This window comes from Spermophilus citellus (genome assembly GCF_964194105.1).
Source record: "Spermophilus citellus genome assembly, chromosome: 10".
Lineage (NCBI taxonomy): Eukaryota > Metazoa > Chordata > Mammalia > Rodentia > Sciuridae > Spermophilus > Spermophilus citellus.
In genome coordinates, this window is record NC_138197.1 from 105,692,448 (window position 1) to 105,712,186 (window position 19,739).

Here is a 19,739-nt window from a genome sequence, read left to right on the forward strand (position 1 = left end):
CACCATTAGCACATTTAAAAAAACATAGGAAATACAAATCTTTGAACAAGAAAGTATGACCTTAATCCTCTTTAATGTGAAGCTGAAATAAGAAATGATTCAAAAATGCACACTGTGATTTTTACATTTTCAGAATTCAAATTTTAAAAACTCAACTCATAATTCCTTCCTAAATCAGAACTTACATGTTCTTCCACATTATTACATAAGTTTTATACAACTTATCTATGAAATGAGCATTAAAATGCCACTGGGAAGAATAAAGTATCTTAAAAGCAGTTTTTTTTCTTAGAGGGACTGAATATCATAAAAATGTTTACGCTAATAAAAAAGTTTATTTATTTACCCAATAAAAAAGTAAGATTTTTTTAAAGAACTGAACAAGCTACTTCTAAATTTCATGTAAAAGTTGTTCATAAAAGTCTAAAACCAGAAAACCAATGAGAACAGCATTTACTTATACATGAAATAATTAAACAATAATTTTAGATAACAGGTGAAATTAATTTCATAAAAGAGAGTCCAAACAAATCTAAAATTCAATAGGAGTTTTTGTATGGTAAAAAATGGAACTATATTTCAGTATGAAATAAAATATTCAAAAAATGATGTTTCAGTAATAGGTCTGTGGAATCCATATTACAATCTTTATACCAAAATGAATTATATATGCTTTAAAGACTTAAATGCAAACAAGGAAACCAAAAGACACTAGGAAAAAAAGAAAAGAAATGAGAAAACAAGTACTTAGAAGCCTTTCTAATTATGACACAAAGGTCAAAAACCATTAGAAAAATCATAAATTTAACTAATTAATATTCAAAGAAATACCATTTCATTGAATAATTGTCACCACCTCAATAACATACTTGAGTAGTCTGTGTATTTTAATCTTGCACCAAGGAAAGTTTAGTAATAAATTATTTCTAAGTAATACCAGCACATTTTTTTAAAAGAAGCTTCACATATTGTTGCATCCCATTTTTTTTTTTACAAAAATAATTTGGCGTAAAGTCTGTAAAAATTATGCAGCAAAATATTGTACTTCATATTAAAAAAAAATACTTAAGCCAATACATAAGGAACAAACTGGAGAAATGTACCTGCAACAAATATTATAATTACATATGGAAATTTATTTTACCAACCATATTAAAACACTGTTATTAACAGTAAAAATTGGAAACCGCTTAAATGTTACACAAAAAGGAATCAATTATAAATATACACACAACAAAGAAAATTTAAACAGCCATTAAAAACAACAAATCAATACTATATATACTGAGATAAAATAATTATCTAAAGATGTAAGTCAAAACATTATATTACACATATTATCATATGATTTCTCCACCAAAAAATTAAATTTCGTAAAAAAACAAACTATTTTTTCCAAGAATTGGTCAATTATAGTTCACAGATAAAATCTGATATGCCACTTGTTTTTGTAAAAAAGGTTTCACTGGAAAACAGTCTTATTCATTGATTTGTGTATCATCTATGGTGGTTTTCACACGTTAACGGCAGTGTTCAGTTACAAACAGACAAGATGGACTTAAATATTTACTCTCTAGACCCTTACATAAAATTTAGTGACTCCTGATTGATTTTTCAGGCCTCACTTCCATTGCCACTGTTTTCATTTAAAATACTTATTATATGAGTTTCCTAGATGATAACCAATTCCCATTGTCAACAACATTTATATGATCCCTATTAAAAGCAATGACTCAAGAAGAGAGTTTTTAAAATAAGAATTACTCATTCAGTCATCTCATGTTTTTCAAATATATAACTATCAAAAATCCAGCTTCTGACATGGAAAGGCTGTGGAATTGGTTGAGATTGGAGGGTGGTAAGGAGAAAGAGGTGAATTTTGAAAAGGCTTCCCAAGTGATTCTGACAGATCTCTTCTCCTACTCTTAATCCCACTGATTAACGCTGACTTGAAAGCACTCACTCAATAAAAAATGAGCTAGAAGACTACACAGCTTTTCTGAGACTTATAACACCATCAATTAAAAAATAAATAAGTAAAAAACTTTAAAATTTTATTAACTTATAAGTCCTTTATACAAAAATAAAACTTAAATTTAAAACCTAAAATAGAAAATGAAAATGCTATTATACAAGTTGAGAAAAGCACCTTCCATTCTTCTACTTTTGCATTGACAGCTACCATGATTGGATCATCTTCTTCATTTTTTGCTTTCAGAAGATCTGTAAGTTCCTTCACCTAAAAGGTAACAATTATTTCAAGAAATGGTACTAATTGTTGTGATATAAATATATTTATTACATATGAATATTTATATGTACTCAGATGTACCACATTACATAAGCTATTACTAGAGTAGCCCGTAACATATGATGGTTTCTGTATCTTTATACAGGTTGAGCACTACTAATCCAAAATTCTGAAATTTAAAAGGCTCCAAAATTATACACTTTTTGGCAATGATGGAATGCCACAACTGGAAAATTCATGCTGAACCTCATGTGATATATGTCAATTGAAAGGCAAGTACACTAAAAATATTGCCTAACATTTTTGGGGTATGAAACATAAATAAACATAATATTTATATTTGGATCTTGTCTCCAAGGTTTCTCTTTACACATATACACATATTTCAAAATCTGAAAAAAATCAAAATCTGAAACATTTCTGTTAACAACCATTTCAGATAAGGGATACTCAACCTATAGTTGCACAATTTTCTTTAATTACTAGAGAATTGTATTTTTTAAACATTAATCTACTTTTTAAATAAGTTTAAGCCCTTAAAAATAGTAAACAATGTATTGATTTCTAATACATTTATATATATTTATATTGTATTCATTTTAAGATCTAAAGCTAAATGATATGACTTTCAAAAGTATCAAGGGAAAATCATCTATTAAGGTCTAAAATGCATAAACAGGACTGCCATCTATATATTTATTAAAGTGTCATTTACATATTCCTAGATGGCAAGAATTACAAGATGTTTGTAAGGGAATTTCAAAACACATAAGGACAAGAATATCATGAGGACAACATATTACAGTATTAAGAAGAGAGACAAAATTCACATCCTAGAAAGTTAAAGTACTTCCAATAAACATTAATGAAACAACATGAAGTTTTAAATAAACTATCTTGACAATAATTCTTACTTGAAGTCTATAATGATCATTTTCTTTTTTTAACTGGTCCATTATATTATCAGTCTGATGAACAATAGCTTTCATTCTGTTATATTCATCGGTCATCTTTTCCATTTCCTGTACAGACTCTTCTAGGTTTTTTCTCATTTCTTGATTCTGAACTTCAATTTTCTCATTAGCTTCTGTTAAAGTCTAAAAAAGTTGGAGATATTATGATTTTATTTTTATTTTTTGGCAGTATTGGGGATCGAACCTAGGATCTTGCACATGCTGAGCAAGTGCTCTACCACTGAGCTTACCCCCAGCCCTAAGAGACACTATAATTTTCAAAACAGTTTTAAATAAAGTCAAACTTAATCTAAGTTAAAATTAAATGGAGACATTAATAACCCACTGCACAAAAGAAAATTCTTTATGTACCTTTAGGATAAATTGACAATAATCAATTAAATTACATTAAACATCAAGAATATTGTACACAGGATTTCAATTGTTTCCAAAATAGAAGATAGGCTTATATAAAAAGAATGAATGAAGAATTGGAACTTCAAAGATGCAATTTATTTCATGATTTATAAGTACATGATGGCCAATTTATAATGAAGAATTACATGGAGGGCTAAATACTAGATTACATTATAGTGAAACTAAAGTTTATAAGAATAATTGCTTTAAACTGACTTTATTCATTTTACCTGAATTTCATCCAGATATTGGACAAGTTCATAGTTCTTTTTAGACAACTGTGATCGATAGTCACTGTCTTCTCCTCTTCTTGATAAAAGTGATTCTTTTTGTGAATCTATTTGTTTCTGGTAGTCAATAATATCCTGACGAAGCTGTTCATTCTGAAGGTAGATCAAAAACAACAGTCCTTTAAGAAATTATCCGAAACAACAAAACTATATCCTCTAAATATTGCTCTCAGAACATATTTTTAAATTCCCAAGGTTTTACTACCCTTAAAGCCTCACCTTTTTCTTTAGGCGTTTGTTCTCCAGAAAAGGACAGGAAAAAGGTAATTAGGAATGAGAAAGGCAATATATAATTAAAAATAATAGACAGAAACTAAAGAAAGCAAAAATAAAGAAACTTTAGGAGATTTGAGTACATTATTTTGGTTAACCAAAGAAAGTAAGAATATTAACTATCAAATGAAATGAAATATTTTGATTATGCTACTACATTAAGAATAAGCAATATACAAACATTATTTGGCTCAGAAGAACCAAATAATGATTAGAATTTACAAAACTTTGTGAGAACAAAAATTATTAAAAAATTCTGAATAAAATAAGAGCAATAAGAACAGAAATCCACTCCTATATTCAATTAGCAAATTAGCAAAGAATGGATTATTGAATAGAAAGCAAGATTTTCAACACAGATCTAAGAGATGAAAGACTTCACGTTTTGATTTATCTTCTAGTTCCTTGATACAAAATGGTATCATAAAATCAACCAATTTAAAAGCATAAGTTACTTGGAAGATTCCATTTCCGTTTATAATATAAATTTATGTAAACGTTTTTTTAACAAGTATCTTTATTGAACCACCACAACTAAAATTTTTTACCAACCTCTCTTCTTAATTTGCTGTTTTCATTTTCTGCCTCCTCATTTCGAAGAGCCAACTAAAATGGTAAAAAAAAATAAATATGATAAAATTCAACAGCAATTTAATACAAAAACAAGTTTTTTTGGTTTGTCAATCTAAATTCTAAATCCTTTCCAATAAAGTAAAAAAACGTTTAACTATAAGGACCTCAAATCAACCTAACACAAATAAGACAAAAATCTATTCAAACTAAGGATTAGAAAGGACAAGGAAGATTCAGGTTAAAAGATTTTTAAAAAACCCATGCAAACTTAAAAACTAAACAGAACAAACAAAAAAATATAAATTAGTAAATAAATTAAAAATTTTAAACAATTATGCTCCTTCTTTCTTCCCCATTCCCAAAAAATCTCTAATAAAATGAGTGATTTTCTGCCAAAGATCATTATATTTTACTATTCTTCATGTCATCCATAGCTAGAAAACTCTTTGCTTCTAATTACTTAGAAATATATGTCAATGCATATAATAGTATTTTTTTTTTAAAGAGAGAGTGAGAGAGGAGAGAGAGAGAGAGAGAATTTTTAATATTTATTTTTTAGTTCTCGGCGGACACAACATCTTTGTTGGTATGTGGTGCTGAGGATTGAACCCGGGCCGCATGCATGCCAGGCGACCGCGCTACCGCTTGAGCCACATCCCCAGCCCGCATATAATAGTTAAATGAAGCAACCTGATATTAGACTGGCCTAGGCTAATATCTCTTGCCCATCGGTTTCTAATGAAATGTGCACAAGGCATTTAACCTCTTAAAATCAGTTTTTTCATTTCATATGCTAACATAAGAACTAAATAAGATAAAGTCCCTTAATATAATACTCAGTAAATAGAATTTTAAAATAATATGTATGTATCTATAATGTTTTCTTCTTTACATCCAAATGATTTTACTTTTGACTGTTTTGTTTTCTCAAATAAGTAAATATTATTATAATTACCATGATAATTTTTATCACCTACTCTTCAATAAACAATCTGATACTTTACTTTTCTATTTTCTCCTTCTTGAGAAGACAGAATGATAACGTTGTACAACCACATTTGAAAATCTACGATAAAGAATCAAATGCAGTGTGTGATACTTAATGGAACCTTGGATACTGACGGGTAGACGGGGGTGCTATGAGAGATCGATATTATTGGTCAAAAGAGGAAATTTGATTATGTACTAAATTATAATACAGAATCAATATTAAATTTCCCAAGTATGATAATTATACTGTGGTTATGCAGAATATCCTTTTTAACAGAGACATGCTGAAATGTTTTAAGTGTGAAGTTTCTACAATTAACTCTCATATAGCTCAGCAGAAAAAAAAAGGCAGTGAAAGAGAAGTATTTCTGTGTGTATAAAGATAATGAAAGAAAGATAAAGCTAATGTTCAGAGTCATCAACTGGTGAATCTATGTGGGGACTATGGATGTTTACTGTTTTTCTTACAATCTTCATGAAGGTCTGACATTTTTCAAAATAAAAAATTTAAAGAAAGTTCATAATAAAATGCAAAGTACAATTCAGATCTTAGAAGTTTGCCTATTATTATTATCCTTTTATTTTCATCTGAAAATTAAGAAATAAACTATTGTATTCAGAATTGGAAAATTTTAACAAGAGAGAAGTCAAAAACTTAATAATAAAGTATTAATGTTACTGATGTTTTTTCCCCTCGGCCTCTCAATTGTCACACTCTTAATGGGATTTCCTTCAAAGTATCTATTCCTCTTTCATTGCTTTATTAGGCATTTCTGAAATCCATCTTATAATCACTTTTCTGGCTTTGTTAGTATCTGTACTGATGAAAAATAAATCCTCATCATCTGCCAAATGTCTCTTGTGATTTCCAGATCCACAGGTATCCTTTTTGAATATGAGCTAAAACTCAACACATATAAAACTAAAATAATAATCTTGGCCAGGCAAGTGGTGTACGTGTACACTTGCAATCCCACAGAGGGATTGCTTGAGAGGCTGAGGCAAGAGAATCAAATGTTACAGGCCAGCCTCAGTGACTTAGTGAGATACTGTCTGAAAACAAAAAAAAATAAAAAGGGTTGGGGATGTAGCTCATTGGTAAAGTATCCCTGGGTTCAATCTCCAGTAGAAAAAAAAATCTCCAAACTCCTTTTGTGTCTCTTCTTAGTAAAAGGAACTATCTACCTACCTATCCAGTAGCCTAACACATAAAAACAGGCAGACTGTCCCATTTATCCATCTTCTCCCACCATCATTCACCATGTGCAATTACATCTACTTCTTTCAAATATGTCTATGCATCTTAATCCCATCAGCCATTACCTTAATTAAGCCATCATCAGCATCTGCCTGAATTAACACAAATGTCTCCTTACTAGTTTTGGCGGTCTTCAATTTACTCTCCACAAAGCAGAGTAAACTTTAAAAGTATAGACCTGATCTTGATATCGTGTTCAAAAATTTTCCTTCGAGTACTTTTAAAAAATATAAACAAATTCCTTAGGAACTGGCCCTTACTTCTTCAGAGGACTCTTGAGTATTAAAATTAGGAAGGTGGGATAATACAGTGGACAAAAGCACAGACTCTTGAGTAGGACTGTCTAGATTCAAATCCTGGCTTTATCATTTATAGGCTCTGTACCCACGGGCAATTACTTAACCTTTATGTATCTCTTAATTTCTTTATTGGTAACATGGTAGAAGTGACATCATATGAGATAAATTATCAAATGAAGAATAATGAATTAATGAATAATGCATAATATATATGAATTAACATAATAATTCATAATTAATGAATTGATATATATAAAGTACATATGGCACATAGTTAAGACTCTATTGAAGCTGTTTTATCTATATTCCAGCCAAAATGAACAATTGTAGTTCCAGAACATACTACATACTTTATATATCTAGGTCTCAAAAAATGCTGTATTTTCTACCCCACAATGCTTATTCCTGTTGCCACATTAATTCCTACTTCAGGTCTCATATCACTTCCCAAATCTCAACACTGAGTGACAAATCCCTCCAGAGAGTATCCCAGAGTATTTTTTTTTTTACTTTATATATTTCCCTATGGTATTTTTATTATTGATTGTGAAAATCTTTGAGAATTAGACAATAGTAACTCACTGTACCCTAGTAATTAGCAGTCTTTGCTATGCTGTAAATACTTAATAAAACTGAATGAGTGGTTAAGGGCAAAGTAGAAACTGCCAAAGAAATCCAGTGCCTATTAATTTTTCACACAAAACTTCAAGATCAAAGCATCCATTTCATAAATATAATTCTAATGTCCTCAGAAATATGTGCCTCCAAATATAAAGAATTAATTCTCAAAGTCACTAAAGTGCCTGGTGTGTATGTGTATGTATACATATACACACACTTTTTTTGTTCTTTTGGTACTGGGGATTTAATCCAGGAGCACTTGACCACTGGGCTACATGACCAGACCTATTTATTTATTTGTTTGTTTATTTATTTTTGAGCCAGTGTCTTGTTAAGTTGCTGAGGCTGGCCTCAAATTTACAGTTATCTTGCCTTGGCTTCCGAAGGCTCTTGGATAACAGGGATGTATTACTGCACCCAGCTTCCATTACATGTTAAAGATACAATGACAAAATGAATAATGATATAAAACCTTACAGACAGTATTAACAATATTTTTAAAAAGCAAAACCAGATGTTCTATACAGACATCTTAACTTGAACAGTTAGTTAAGATTCATTGAAAAAAACATGCTTACTTGTTCATTAACTTTCTTCTCTTTTTCCAGTTCCTTTTCCATGTCCTCCAATTCCCTATCTTTTTGTTCCAATTGTTTTTCAAGTTGGCGAATTTCATCACGTAAAAATCGAGTGTCCCGTCCACCTGCAGACTGCTGAGCCATCTTAAAAGTAATAAACCAAATGCTTAAATTAATTGCATTATATTTGTATGTTTAAGTCTATCAACAAGGAAATAATTATCCTGTTTTAAAATTTCCATTATGCTTCAGTACCATACATTTAGAATAACATTACTTAAGGACTAATTTTTTATTGTATTTTTTAAAAATTTTTATTCTAATTTGTTATATATATGAGAGCAGAATGCATTACAATTCATATTACATATATAGAGCACAATTTTTCATATCTCTGGTTGTATACAAAGTATATTCACACCATTCATATTTTCATGCATGTACTTAGAGTTATGATATCCATCTCATGCCACCATTTCTTTTACCCCCCATCCCCCCTCCTACCTCTTTGCCCTATCTAGAGTTCTTCTAATACTCTCATGCTCTTGCTCCCAACCCCATTGTAAATCAGCCTCCTTATATCAGAGAAAACTTTTGGCATTTGTTTTTTTGGGATTAGCTTACTTCACTTAGCATTATATTCTCCAACTCCATCCATTTACCTGAAAATGCCAGGATTTTATTCTCTTTTATTGCAGAGTAATATACCATTGTGTATATATACCACATTTTCTTTATCCATTCATCTACTGAAGGGCATCTAGGCTGGTTCCACAGTTTAGTTATTGTGAATTATGCTGCTATAAACATTGATGTGGCTGTGTCCCTGTAGTATGCTGTTTTTAAGTCCTTTGGGTATAGGACTTAAAAACAGCATACTGAGGAGTAGGATAGCTGAGTCAAATAGTGGTTCCATTCCCAGCTTTCCAAGGAATCTCCATACTGCTTTCCATATTGGTTGCACCAATTTGCACTCCCACCAGCAATGTATGAGTGTGCCTTTTCCCCCTCATCCTCGCCAACACTTATTGTTGTTTAACTTCATAATAGCTGCCATTCTGACAGGAATGAGATGAAATCTTAAGAGTAATTTGATTTGCATTTCTATAATTGTTAGAGATGTTGAACATTTTTTCATATATTTTTGATTGATTGTATATCTCCTTCTGAGAGGTGTCTGCTCAGTTCCTTGGCCCACTTATTGATTGGGCTATTTGGTTTTTTTGGTGTTTAGCTTTTTGAGTTCTTTATATTCCCTAGAGATTAGTGCACTATCTGATATGTGAATGGTAAAAATTTGCTCCCAAGATGTAGGCTCTTTATTCACCTCACTGACTGTTTCTTTTGCTGAAAAAAAGCTTTTTATTCTGAATCCATCCCATTTATTCTTTTTTTTTTTTTAAACATCCCATTTATTCTTGATTTTAATTCTTGCTCTACAGGAGTCTTGTTAAGGAAGTTGGGGCCTAATCCAATATGATGGCAATATGGGCCTACTTTTTCTTCTAATAGGCGCAGTGTCTCTTATTTAATTCCTAGGTCTTAAGGACCATTTTTTAAAGTCACTAACTTATTTACTCTGTGGTTCATGGGCAGACAACCCTTTAAGCACATCCTGAACCACTAAGCCACTAAGAAAGGACTGTTAATTTAATTACTTAGAGTCTGTTACAGCTACTAAAGCACAGGCACCAGACTAAACTACAAAGGCATAGAATGTAGACAATGAATTATCAAGACATCTTCTAAGCCTTAGAGATCTGAAACCAGGCTCCGATCCTCCTGCATATCTTAGTGCTCCTGACTTGCCCCCTCTCTCATACCTGGAGTATTTAGATCAGAACTGTTATCTGCACTGTCTAGTTCAGCAGTCTCTACCTACATTTGGCTAGTGAGTGTGGGGAGCCATTCTCACATGTGACTGGGCGACTCCCGGTTTGGGTCTGAGGCGTTCTGGCTGTGTCAGAACTTTCCCGGCCCTCTCCTGATGAGAGAACCCATCCGTGTGGGGGTGTGACTGACCACTGACCCCAGGGGCCCAATCACTGACCCTGCCCTTGGAGTGCGGTCCCTCTCAACCTTCATTGGATGGAATTCTCCCTTGAATTTCTTGTTCCCCAATAAAAGGCTACTCCCTGGCGTGCTCACTCTCTCTCTCTCCTGCTAGCCCTGGTTCCCACCTCTAACCGGGCGGTTAGAGGTGGGAACCAGAGAGGGGAGCCGTCGGACCTGGCAATAGAAATAAGGTAACTGAGTCTCTGTGTTCTATTTCGATCTCTGCTAGCTAACTTTTATGCCAAGAACCTCATTAATGAAACCATTGCGCTGGCCGCATGGTGGAGTGAGCATTTGAAATTCAGCTGTGCACAACTAAAGAACTGAATTTTTAATTTTAAGTTTAACAAACATAAATGTAAATACATACAAGTGGTATACCCTAACGTACTGGACAACCAGATTTAGGTTAGCTTTAAAAACCTGCAACAAACCAAATCCAGTTTGACTGATATTTCTGTTAATTTTAGGTCTTGGCCCAAAACATCAAAATCACTGGTTATCTAGCCTGTCCCATTTTTGCTTCTTCAACATACACTTTTGCCATCTCTCTCCCATCACCAAATTTTTCTTTCTTCCTCTCCCTCAAAAAGTTTTCCACTAAGGTTTCACTCAAGAAAAATTAATATTTTACATCTTCTGTTTCTTTACAGAATCCTCTTTACCACCTCTTTATCTTAGTGTAATTTGCTTCTCTTAGGATATTAATTTCTTTGGAACTCTTCTCACAGGAAGTTGCTCTTTCTTTCAAGAACAGATGTTGGTATTTTCCTAAATTTATTCTATCCTGCAACTAATTTCCATGTTATCATCCCTAACATTCCTCCACCATCCTGTAAAAACTCCAGCTGCTTTAGATGTCACAAGATACTATTCCATCTCTACATACTCACAATAGCAGCAAGCCATCAATTTCCCAGTTGCTCCTTAAAATTCAATGGAATTTTATGTATGAGTTACCTCATACTCTCCCATCAAAAGCTGACCTAAGCAATTTACGTATACATAACTTTGACCAGTCTTTTCTTTTTTTAAAACTTGTTTCTTGAATTCAGTCTGCCATACCTAAAACAAATTCTTGTCTAAGCAGGAACATTTTCTCAATTATCCCCAACAGACCTGTCCTTTGACCTCAAAGGACTCTATAATCCCTTGAATTTATTTCCCCTTTCCTATCTCTTGTCTTTCCTGCCCCAACCCCAATCTTGCCTTCATTATCTATTAGCTATGTTTTCATAATTATTACTTCAACCACTTTCCTACCAAGATCTTTAAATATCCTACCCTTCTATTCTTTAACAGACTCTATGTAAATATAGGAACAGAATCAATCCAATTTCATAAATCATTTATTATGTAAATATTTATTGAAAATGCTTGGCATTTTCCCAGGACATACTGCAAGAAATAAAAAACTAATCCAAGGTCACAGAGTTAAACAAAAAGAATCAGAACTACAACCCACTCCAGATCCCTCATTCTCTTGTCCTTTCTCCACTATATGTCATGCTTCAATCTGTCATCCTTATAATTTGAACATACCATCTTCCACTCTTATTTTTGCAGATGATCTCATCTACAATCTCTCAACTTCTAAAAAATAAACCTACAAACATAAGACCTTCTGTGTATATCCCTCCTAATACAAAAGAAGAGGGTCTTCCTCCTTTCCAAGTCAGTCCCTTGTACCTTCTCAGGAACCTCAACATATTTAGTTCTTTAACAATATGTTCATATTTTAGCACTTAGCTTTGTCAAAAGTGACTTCTACCATATCCTTCTGTCACTGTTCCTCAAACCTTCACATCCTCCCCTTTACTTCAATTACTAGTAATCTTCTGGAGTATTCTATAAACTATAAGCTCCATCTAGCTCTTAAGTATATTTATATTATCATAATTGGGTATTTAATTCACAGCACATAAGTATTTATTACACTGAACAAACAACTGAGTACAATGTCAACTTCTTGATTTTTCTTAAGAAATAATAATCAAAAAATATTAAAATAATACAGTTAATGACAACTACTCCTTAGGAAATAAAACAGGACTTACTTCCAGTTCATTTTCCAGTTTCATTACTTTTGTTTTTAATTGATTTTCTATTAAAAAAAAAAAGGCAAATGGTTCAACTGGTTAGATTTACCTCAAGACAAATTTTGAAATGCATTTCAATAAAACAATAAGATTATTTAAAAATATTACATTATAACAAGATTACGTAAAAGTAACCATTATATACCATATCCACAAAATAGATCTAGAAATGTCTTCAAAACAAATTTAATTTATCTATTTCCTAGAATATATTAAATTTGATTTTCTATTATTCAACAAATAAATAAAATGGTTAACACAACAAAGTTTTTCTCAAGACACTTACCAAATTTTGCTTGTTCTTCTCCAGCTTTTTCAACTTCTTCCAAAGCTAACTCTACTTCTTGAGCTTTCATCTAAATATTAAAAGAAAAATAAAGTTACTTGAATATACTTTTATACTAAAATGTAAGTGTTAAAAGTAAAAATTGTTTTATTTGCTATCCTAATCCTTAGTGCCTGCAATGGCTGGCACATGGGAACAGTCAATAAATGTTATTTGAATGAATAAACGAATGATTTTCTACCCTAAGGTTATAATGCATAGAGCTGCAATAGTTTGAAGCGTCTTTGATTCTTCTTTTCCCCTCAACTCTTAAATGCAAGATTAAAACTTCTTCCTTTGAGGTATTTTTCACAAATATTTTGTCTATTCAATTGTTTCTATTCTAGTTCACAAATTTATGTCTGAACTCCTTCATGATGTTATAGCTGTTCAGTTCCAATTCCCTTCATTTTCTCCTATATAACAGCCAATTTTTCTTTTCTAAGGCATATTTTTGTATCTTGTCAATTATGGTTTAAAAGCCTTCCTTGCCAGTAGCATACAGTACACCTTTAAGACCCTTAATAACCTATCCCAAACTGTCCATACAACATTTGCTTTCTCTACAACCTGCTACAAACTTCCTGTACTTGTTTCCTCAAATAAAAACATATTTCCTATTCTAACATTTACTTATAACTACCAGCTTTAGAATCCTCTTGGCATCTCACCACTGCCTTTCACTTATGTAAAACTACTCCTTAGTCTTCATCATTTTACCAAATATTCTGATACAACTTAAATCACCATTCCTCCCAACAAATCCCTACAACACTCAATGTCTGCATTTCTCATTTAGACTTCAAGATATATGTCCTTATGTTATTTTTAAACATTCCTATTCCGTTTCCCTAACACATTCTTTTAGGAAATTTAGAGTAAAAAATTGCTCTTTTATACAAAATTCTCAATTCACATTTGTTAACTCATTTTTGAGTGTTGTTCTAGATATTACTAAGTAATTTCATAGAGATTACCTTATGTAAGAACAGACACTGAAATTTCTTCTAAGAGTCAAAGTTACTATTAAAATATACTGCATACAAACCCTCATTAATGACTGAGTAATTCTGAAAAGATGTATCACATTTTCTTGATTTTCATTTTTTAGGTCATTTACTTCCACCTAAGCAAACAGAAAAGCAACTATTTTACAACCTTTAAGCAAAATATAAGACTCTTCCAATTTTAGCATTCAATGATTTCAGAGGCAACTTAAATTTATCACAATTGTCTATCTCTGTATCGTTTATTTATTAACCACCTTGGATAAGGAAATCAATAAATTGTCTGCCAGTTCTTCTTGACGAGGCAGGTCATCTGGGTCAATTTTTATTATTTCTTTCCAGTTTATATTAGGTGACATCTTGAATTCTTTTACTGTGCTCCACTACCTGTAACAAAACAGGTGCGAATTAGCATTTTCCAGGTAAAAGGCAATATTGTGTTTACGGCATAAATGTAACTCTACAATGCTTTAGCAAAAAGGCTCTTTCATCGTAAAACATACAAGTATGCAAAGCAGCCTTGACCAAAATGATAGCTTTCCGCACCGGCTAAATAAAACATAACTTCTCTGATAAAGCTAATCTAGGTCAGAACAATCTGAGTCCTCTTCTCCACGACCCCAACACCAAAGCTTGCGAACACCAGATGGTGTTTGGAAGGATGAAAATGATCCCTGATTCTGAGAAGCAGGAACCGAGGGTTTTAAAAGGTGTTCAAATGCGCAAATAAATAACTGAAATGAGCGAAGCTGTGCCACAGAAACGAACTGAGGCAAGAAGGCTGGATTGCAAACCAGCGGATAGAAGGGGCGGGGTGGTGGCCAGTCTGTTGCGTGGGATCTCAAGCTAAAGAAGCCGCTTGCGAAGAGACTACCGCTTAGGAGGCTCCACCCACCTAGACCAAGCTTGGCAACCAGGTATAGTTCCTTATCCACCGCACCCACCACGACGGGCCCCGCCGCGGCCCGTGGTGGCTCCTTTTCGCCGTCCCACGAGGACTTTAGGTCCCGCCAACTGCTCGCGAGCAAAATAACGCGGCGGCGGCTGCTAAGCGACACCATTCCCCACCCACCCAAGGCCGGAACAAGGCCCCGGATGCTTGGAGAGCCTACATTTTACGACGGTGGATGATGCTTTACGTTTAGTCTTCACGCCCCGCTCCTGGACTCGGGGTTGAGGACGAGGAATTTGACCAGAGTGAGGACACAGAGTGCAGTTCTACCTTGCGGCAGTGCATGCTGGGAAGTGAAGTCACTGAGAGGAGAAGATAGGGAATTCCCGGCGTGCAATGCGGAAGGCTGCGACGGTACTGGGGAGACGAGGGAAAGACCGAGAGGCGGGAGGCGCGGTGGCTGAGGTGTGTCCTCGCCGGTGGCCTGAAGGAGGTAGAACATGACTGTGTCTTCGATGGCGTCAATCGCTGGGCCGCTCTTCTTGAGATTTCCCTAAGCTGTACCCTGGTGGATCCGCTCCCAGGTGAGGTCGGGTTGTGGGTCAGTGGCTAGGGAGGAGTTGAGGGCTGCAATCCCGGTTTAGAGAAGCCCCAACCCTTGGGGGCTGAAGGGCCTGACCCGGTTCTGGAGGGGTGGGAAGGCACCACCTTCTTTTTAAGCGCGTGCAAGGGGCGCCCAGGGTAGTGTCTCCTGTAGAAAACGGGTGGAAAAAGTTTTAGCTTCATTTAATGTGGGATCTGCCGTGATGCGTTGAAGTAGGGGCTGCGCAGCGATCACGGTTTAGGGAGAGTGAAGAATTCAGAGGACGCTGCATCCTCGACTCCACCGGTCTTATCCCTGAGTACCGTCAAGGATTGAGGGGCTTCACGGAATGAAGACTGAAAAAGTAGTACGAGTGAAGGTTCTAGAAAGGAAAGGTAGTACTTATTTGGGCCACTGTGAGAGCTGGAAAGAGAAAGGCCCCCAAGATTTACCAGTACTGCTGCTGTCTCTTGGCTTGGTTCTTGAGGATGAAAGCGCCTTCTCAGGTGTTTAACAATCTTACTTGTCCAAATTTTGATCATCTTGCTGCTTTCAACTAGTCTGGAATATAATAAACAAGTAGGCAACTTTTCTTAGGAAGCTGAAGGCATGAAATCTAAGTGGCATTTCTAACTGTGTCGACCAATGTTTTTCCTTTCCATGTTTTTTAAAGCACATTTTTATGCTATAAATGATAGTAAATATTCGTTTCAAAAGTGGATAATAGATTGTCTGTAAACCGCGTGTTTGGATAAAACAAAAACAGCTCAGGAGAAAATAAAATTTTGTGAAATAAATTTTTAAAATATTTATCAGATTTGTAGGAATTATTATGAATTTACTTTTGTGAAAGATTATGTCAAATATATCATTTATTCTTTGAAACAGTCCAGTAAAATTGGTGTTTACATTGTTCTCACTTTTCATCTAAATTAAGAAATTGAAGCTTAGAAAGGTTAATTCTCTGCTGTGACTTAAAAATGTAATTGAGTACAGATCTTTCTGGCTAGAGGAATGACATACCGCCTCCTCAGACATTCTGGAGAGCAATATTTGTGTACTTGCTCTTTAGTCTTGCTGCTTTATTAAATATTATTCTCATTTTTTAACTTTCTTGCTCAAGAAATTGAATTGAATTCTTGAAACTTAAATAAGTATCTTTGTAATTTGGCAGAGATCAAAGTCAATATTTATCAATCACATGTAATGTCTTGTATGTATTTACTACTGCATATTTCATATTAGGAATTTGTTATTTTTACAGCAGCACTTTGCTTTTATTTTCATTTATTTTCTTTTTACTCATGTATTAGTTTTGTTTGTATTGGTCTTTTCTATCCCTGCTTCCCTCACTTTCTCCTTAGTATTTATGTTCTCAACAACTCATATTGCCTGGTCTAATTTGTAAGTTTTATTCTTATTTTTTTAGAAATGAGAATAGGTTCAGAGAAATTCAGTAATTTCCTAATAATGAATGAAGCTAAAATTGTAAATCTCAATGGCATTCAACTAAGAGTAAAGTCTTTCTTAAGTTTAATTCTTTAACTCATCCTAATATTTTTGAGTTTGTACACTGCACTACAGGGATACAGCAGTAATTAATTTTTCTGTGGTCTAGGTTCTTATGCTTTGTAATGTGTATCTAACTGTAAATGAGGAAATTTAACTCAGGGACAGTATAGGAAAAGGCTTAAAACTCTCCATTAATTTTCATCACTTTTTCTGCATCAGTTTATGTGACAATTTTGTAAATAGCCTTGTTACAGGAACACTTGCCTGGACCTGCCTCTTTTTCCTAGGCTTTTATGAATAGTTTTATCTAGCCAAAATCACTTGACAAGAAAGCCTTGCCTTTTATAATTGCTAACCCGATTCTGTGTTCTAAACAACTTATGTTCCTTAGATGTTACTTCCTTTTTGCTGACTTAACAAAAATATAAATGACCCTTAGAAATTTTGTATACTATTGTATATAGCAAAGGCTTTGTTTTACCTTGTTTTCAGGGAGAGGAATAAGTTTTCAACAAGAAGGTACTTGTCTTCCTTCAACATGAGTAGACTAGAAAGATTAATAGGATTCAGTGTGAATAGTCTTGGCCCACAGCACATGCCAGAAGAATTTTTCAAAGTTTAAAATAATAATGAAACACAGTAGACTACTCTTATTGTTAGTGATGGTATAATAATGAAATTTGGGAGAACTAACTCAATTTCAAAAAAAAAAAAAAAAGAACTGGGAGGACTTAATCCTTTGTGTTAAGTATTGCCAAATTCATATAAAATTTTCCTATAGATTCATCTCCCCCCACTGTACTATTAGATTTTGACAGAAAATTAGCACCAATATAATGTTGTTGGAAAAATTGTATTTTGTATTTCTTTAATGTATCTCATGAGTGATCATTAATTACAGTTGGATCTTATGACATTTCATTTTTGTAAGTAATCTTAAATCAGTCATCCCTTTAAACTACATGCACTTACAAGTGTTCTTATCCTACAACTAAAAGCAGTGGTCAATTACATTGTTATAGTATTTCCTCCAATGAATCATGTACATCTCTCCTGTATCCCCTTTGTAACATCTTGCCATCACCTCAACCTTTATCTTGCATATGATTCTTAGGGACTATATTGACTTCGCAACTGAGCACATAACATACACTAAGAGGACCACCTCTCTCCCTTTTTCTCCTATTCCCTTGGGGAATGTTTAAAAACAAGTTGCCTGGTTACGATTTCTCCCACATTCATTTTGGATTCTTTCCCACTTTGCTTTGCAGTTGTCTTTATCTTTACATATTTATACCTGCCCTTTTTAAAAATATCTTCACTGTCATTTTAGTGTGGGGTTGGGCAGGAGATAAGGCAAGTGCTTTTTCAATCTCTCCACATTCTTTAAACAAAAGCATCATCAACTTTTTTGTGTGGATTAGTGGTGGTGTACAAGTCCATACCTTGAAACATGGTTAAGCACTTCTGGATTCAAGATGAACCCCTATGTAATTTTTCTTTTAGTTGAAAACTGTACTTTCCCAAAGGATACAACTGATTTCCCTTCTACTTTGTCAAAGAGGATTTTGCATTTTTTTTAAGTCTAGTACATTCTAAGTTCTTACTATCTGATCACAAAAATCCTTTAATTCCTTCTCATGTATTATACATTCTTTGTGTTTATGTATCCTTATATAAAGTTTACATCTGATTTTAAATCAGCACCCATTCTTCCTATACAGGTAGAACTTTTACTGCTGAATGAAGTTTTGATTTTATTTCGTGTTCTTCCTCTGACCTGGCCAGAACTCCAAAGATATATCTCAAATTTTAGATTGTTTGGCTCTGTGGATGATGTATTTGTTTCCTATTGCTGCTGTAAAAAAAAAAAAAAATCAAAAATGTAAGAGATTATTAAAACTCATTTTATTATTTTGTATTTCTGGAGGTGAGATATTCAAAATGGGTCTCAATAGACTTAAGATTGAGGTATCAATAGGGCTGTTCTCCTTTTACAGGCTCTAATGAAGAATATGGGCTTTTTGTTGTTTGTTTGTTTTGACTTTTTCACTTTCTAGAACTGGACCATTCATTGGTTTATGGCCCCTAACCAGAAATCATTTACTCTGACCTCTGTTTTTTGACTTGTCCATCTCCCTCTTTGACTTGTTAAGGACTCTTGCCATTATATTGGGACCACTGAGATGGATGATCTTTTGAACTTAAAAGCCTTTAGTGAGACTTTAACACCTATAAAGTCTCTTTTGCCACCTAAAAGGTTCACAGGTTCAGAGGATTGGAACATGAATAATTTGGAGTGTCATTATTCTGCCTTCTGCAGGAAATAACACTAAATTAATGGTAATGACACAACACAGGCCAGTTAATCCTATTATTGTTTGCTTTTTGAGAGTACTTTCCAACTTTATCTTGATTATCAAGCTGATTTTTCCCCCCAGGTATCATCCAGTTAATATAGTTCTTTCTTCTCTAAACTATTCCTTCATTGAATCCTTTCTAAGCATTTTATTTTTATTAAACTTTTCTTGTATTTTATTTTTATTTTTTACAAATTGTCATCTATGAAACCTATTCGCCAGACTAAAAACTTTTGTTGTAATGGGACAAAGAAAAAAATGATAAAGATCTGTGTCATAATCTCATATGCCCAAAGGGCCAAGCAGATAATATAAGTTATTAAATCTGGGAAAAGACAGGAGGAAATAGTAGGACTATAGTTAACCAACTACCATGTAACTGACTTAGAACATTCAGGACAAG

The 19,739-nt window shown here is 33.5% G+C and overlaps 2 protein-coding genes across 3 annotated transcripts in view; one reads left to right on the top strand and one right to left on the bottom strand.

The window, feature by feature from the left end:
* The window catches only part of CEP290 (centrosomal protein 290), a gene marked incomplete at its 3' end in the record, with an annotated part of 84,849 nt that extends 69,775 nt beyond the window's left edge, over positions 1 to 15,074 (bottom strand). Inside the window, exons 1-11 of one of the 2 annotated variants that reach the window (XM_081309702.1) lie at positions 14,885 to 15,074; positions 14,247 to 14,376; positions 14,031 to 14,108; positions 12,944 to 13,013; positions 12,616 to 12,662; positions 8,504 to 8,647; positions 4,737 to 4,790; positions 4,131 to 4,151; positions 3,852 to 4,004; positions 3,166 to 3,348; positions 2,150 to 2,239 (exon numbers count right to left, since the gene is read on the bottom strand). In XM_081309702.1, the coding sequence (XP_081165828.1) occupies positions 2,150 to 2,239; positions 3,166 to 3,348; positions 3,852 to 4,004; positions 4,131 to 4,151; positions 4,737 to 4,790; positions 8,504 to 8,647; positions 12,616 to 12,662; positions 12,944 to 13,013; positions 14,031 to 14,108; positions 14,247 to 14,348 (942 nt within the window). In that variant the 5' untranslated portion in view covers positions 14,349 to 14,376; positions 14,885 to 15,074. The remainder of the gene's footprint in view (positions 1 to 2,149; positions 2,240 to 3,165; positions 3,349 to 3,851; positions 4,005 to 4,130; positions 4,152 to 4,736; positions 4,791 to 8,503; positions 8,648 to 12,615; positions 12,663 to 12,943; positions 13,014 to 14,030; positions 14,109 to 14,246; positions 14,377 to 14,884) is intronic. The other variant, XM_081309701.1, reaches the window with a different exon arrangement.
* Positions 15,075 to 15,275: 201 nt separating this feature from the next.
* Positions 15,276 to 19,739, top strand: part of TMTC3 (transmembrane O-mannosyltransferase targeting cadherins 3) — a 44,883-nt gene continuing 40,419 nt past the window's right edge. The window contains exon 1 of the mRNA XM_081309980.1: positions 15,276 to 15,465. The gene's annotated coding sequence lies outside the window, so the exon portion shown is untranslated. The remainder of the gene's footprint in view (positions 15,466 to 19,739) is intronic.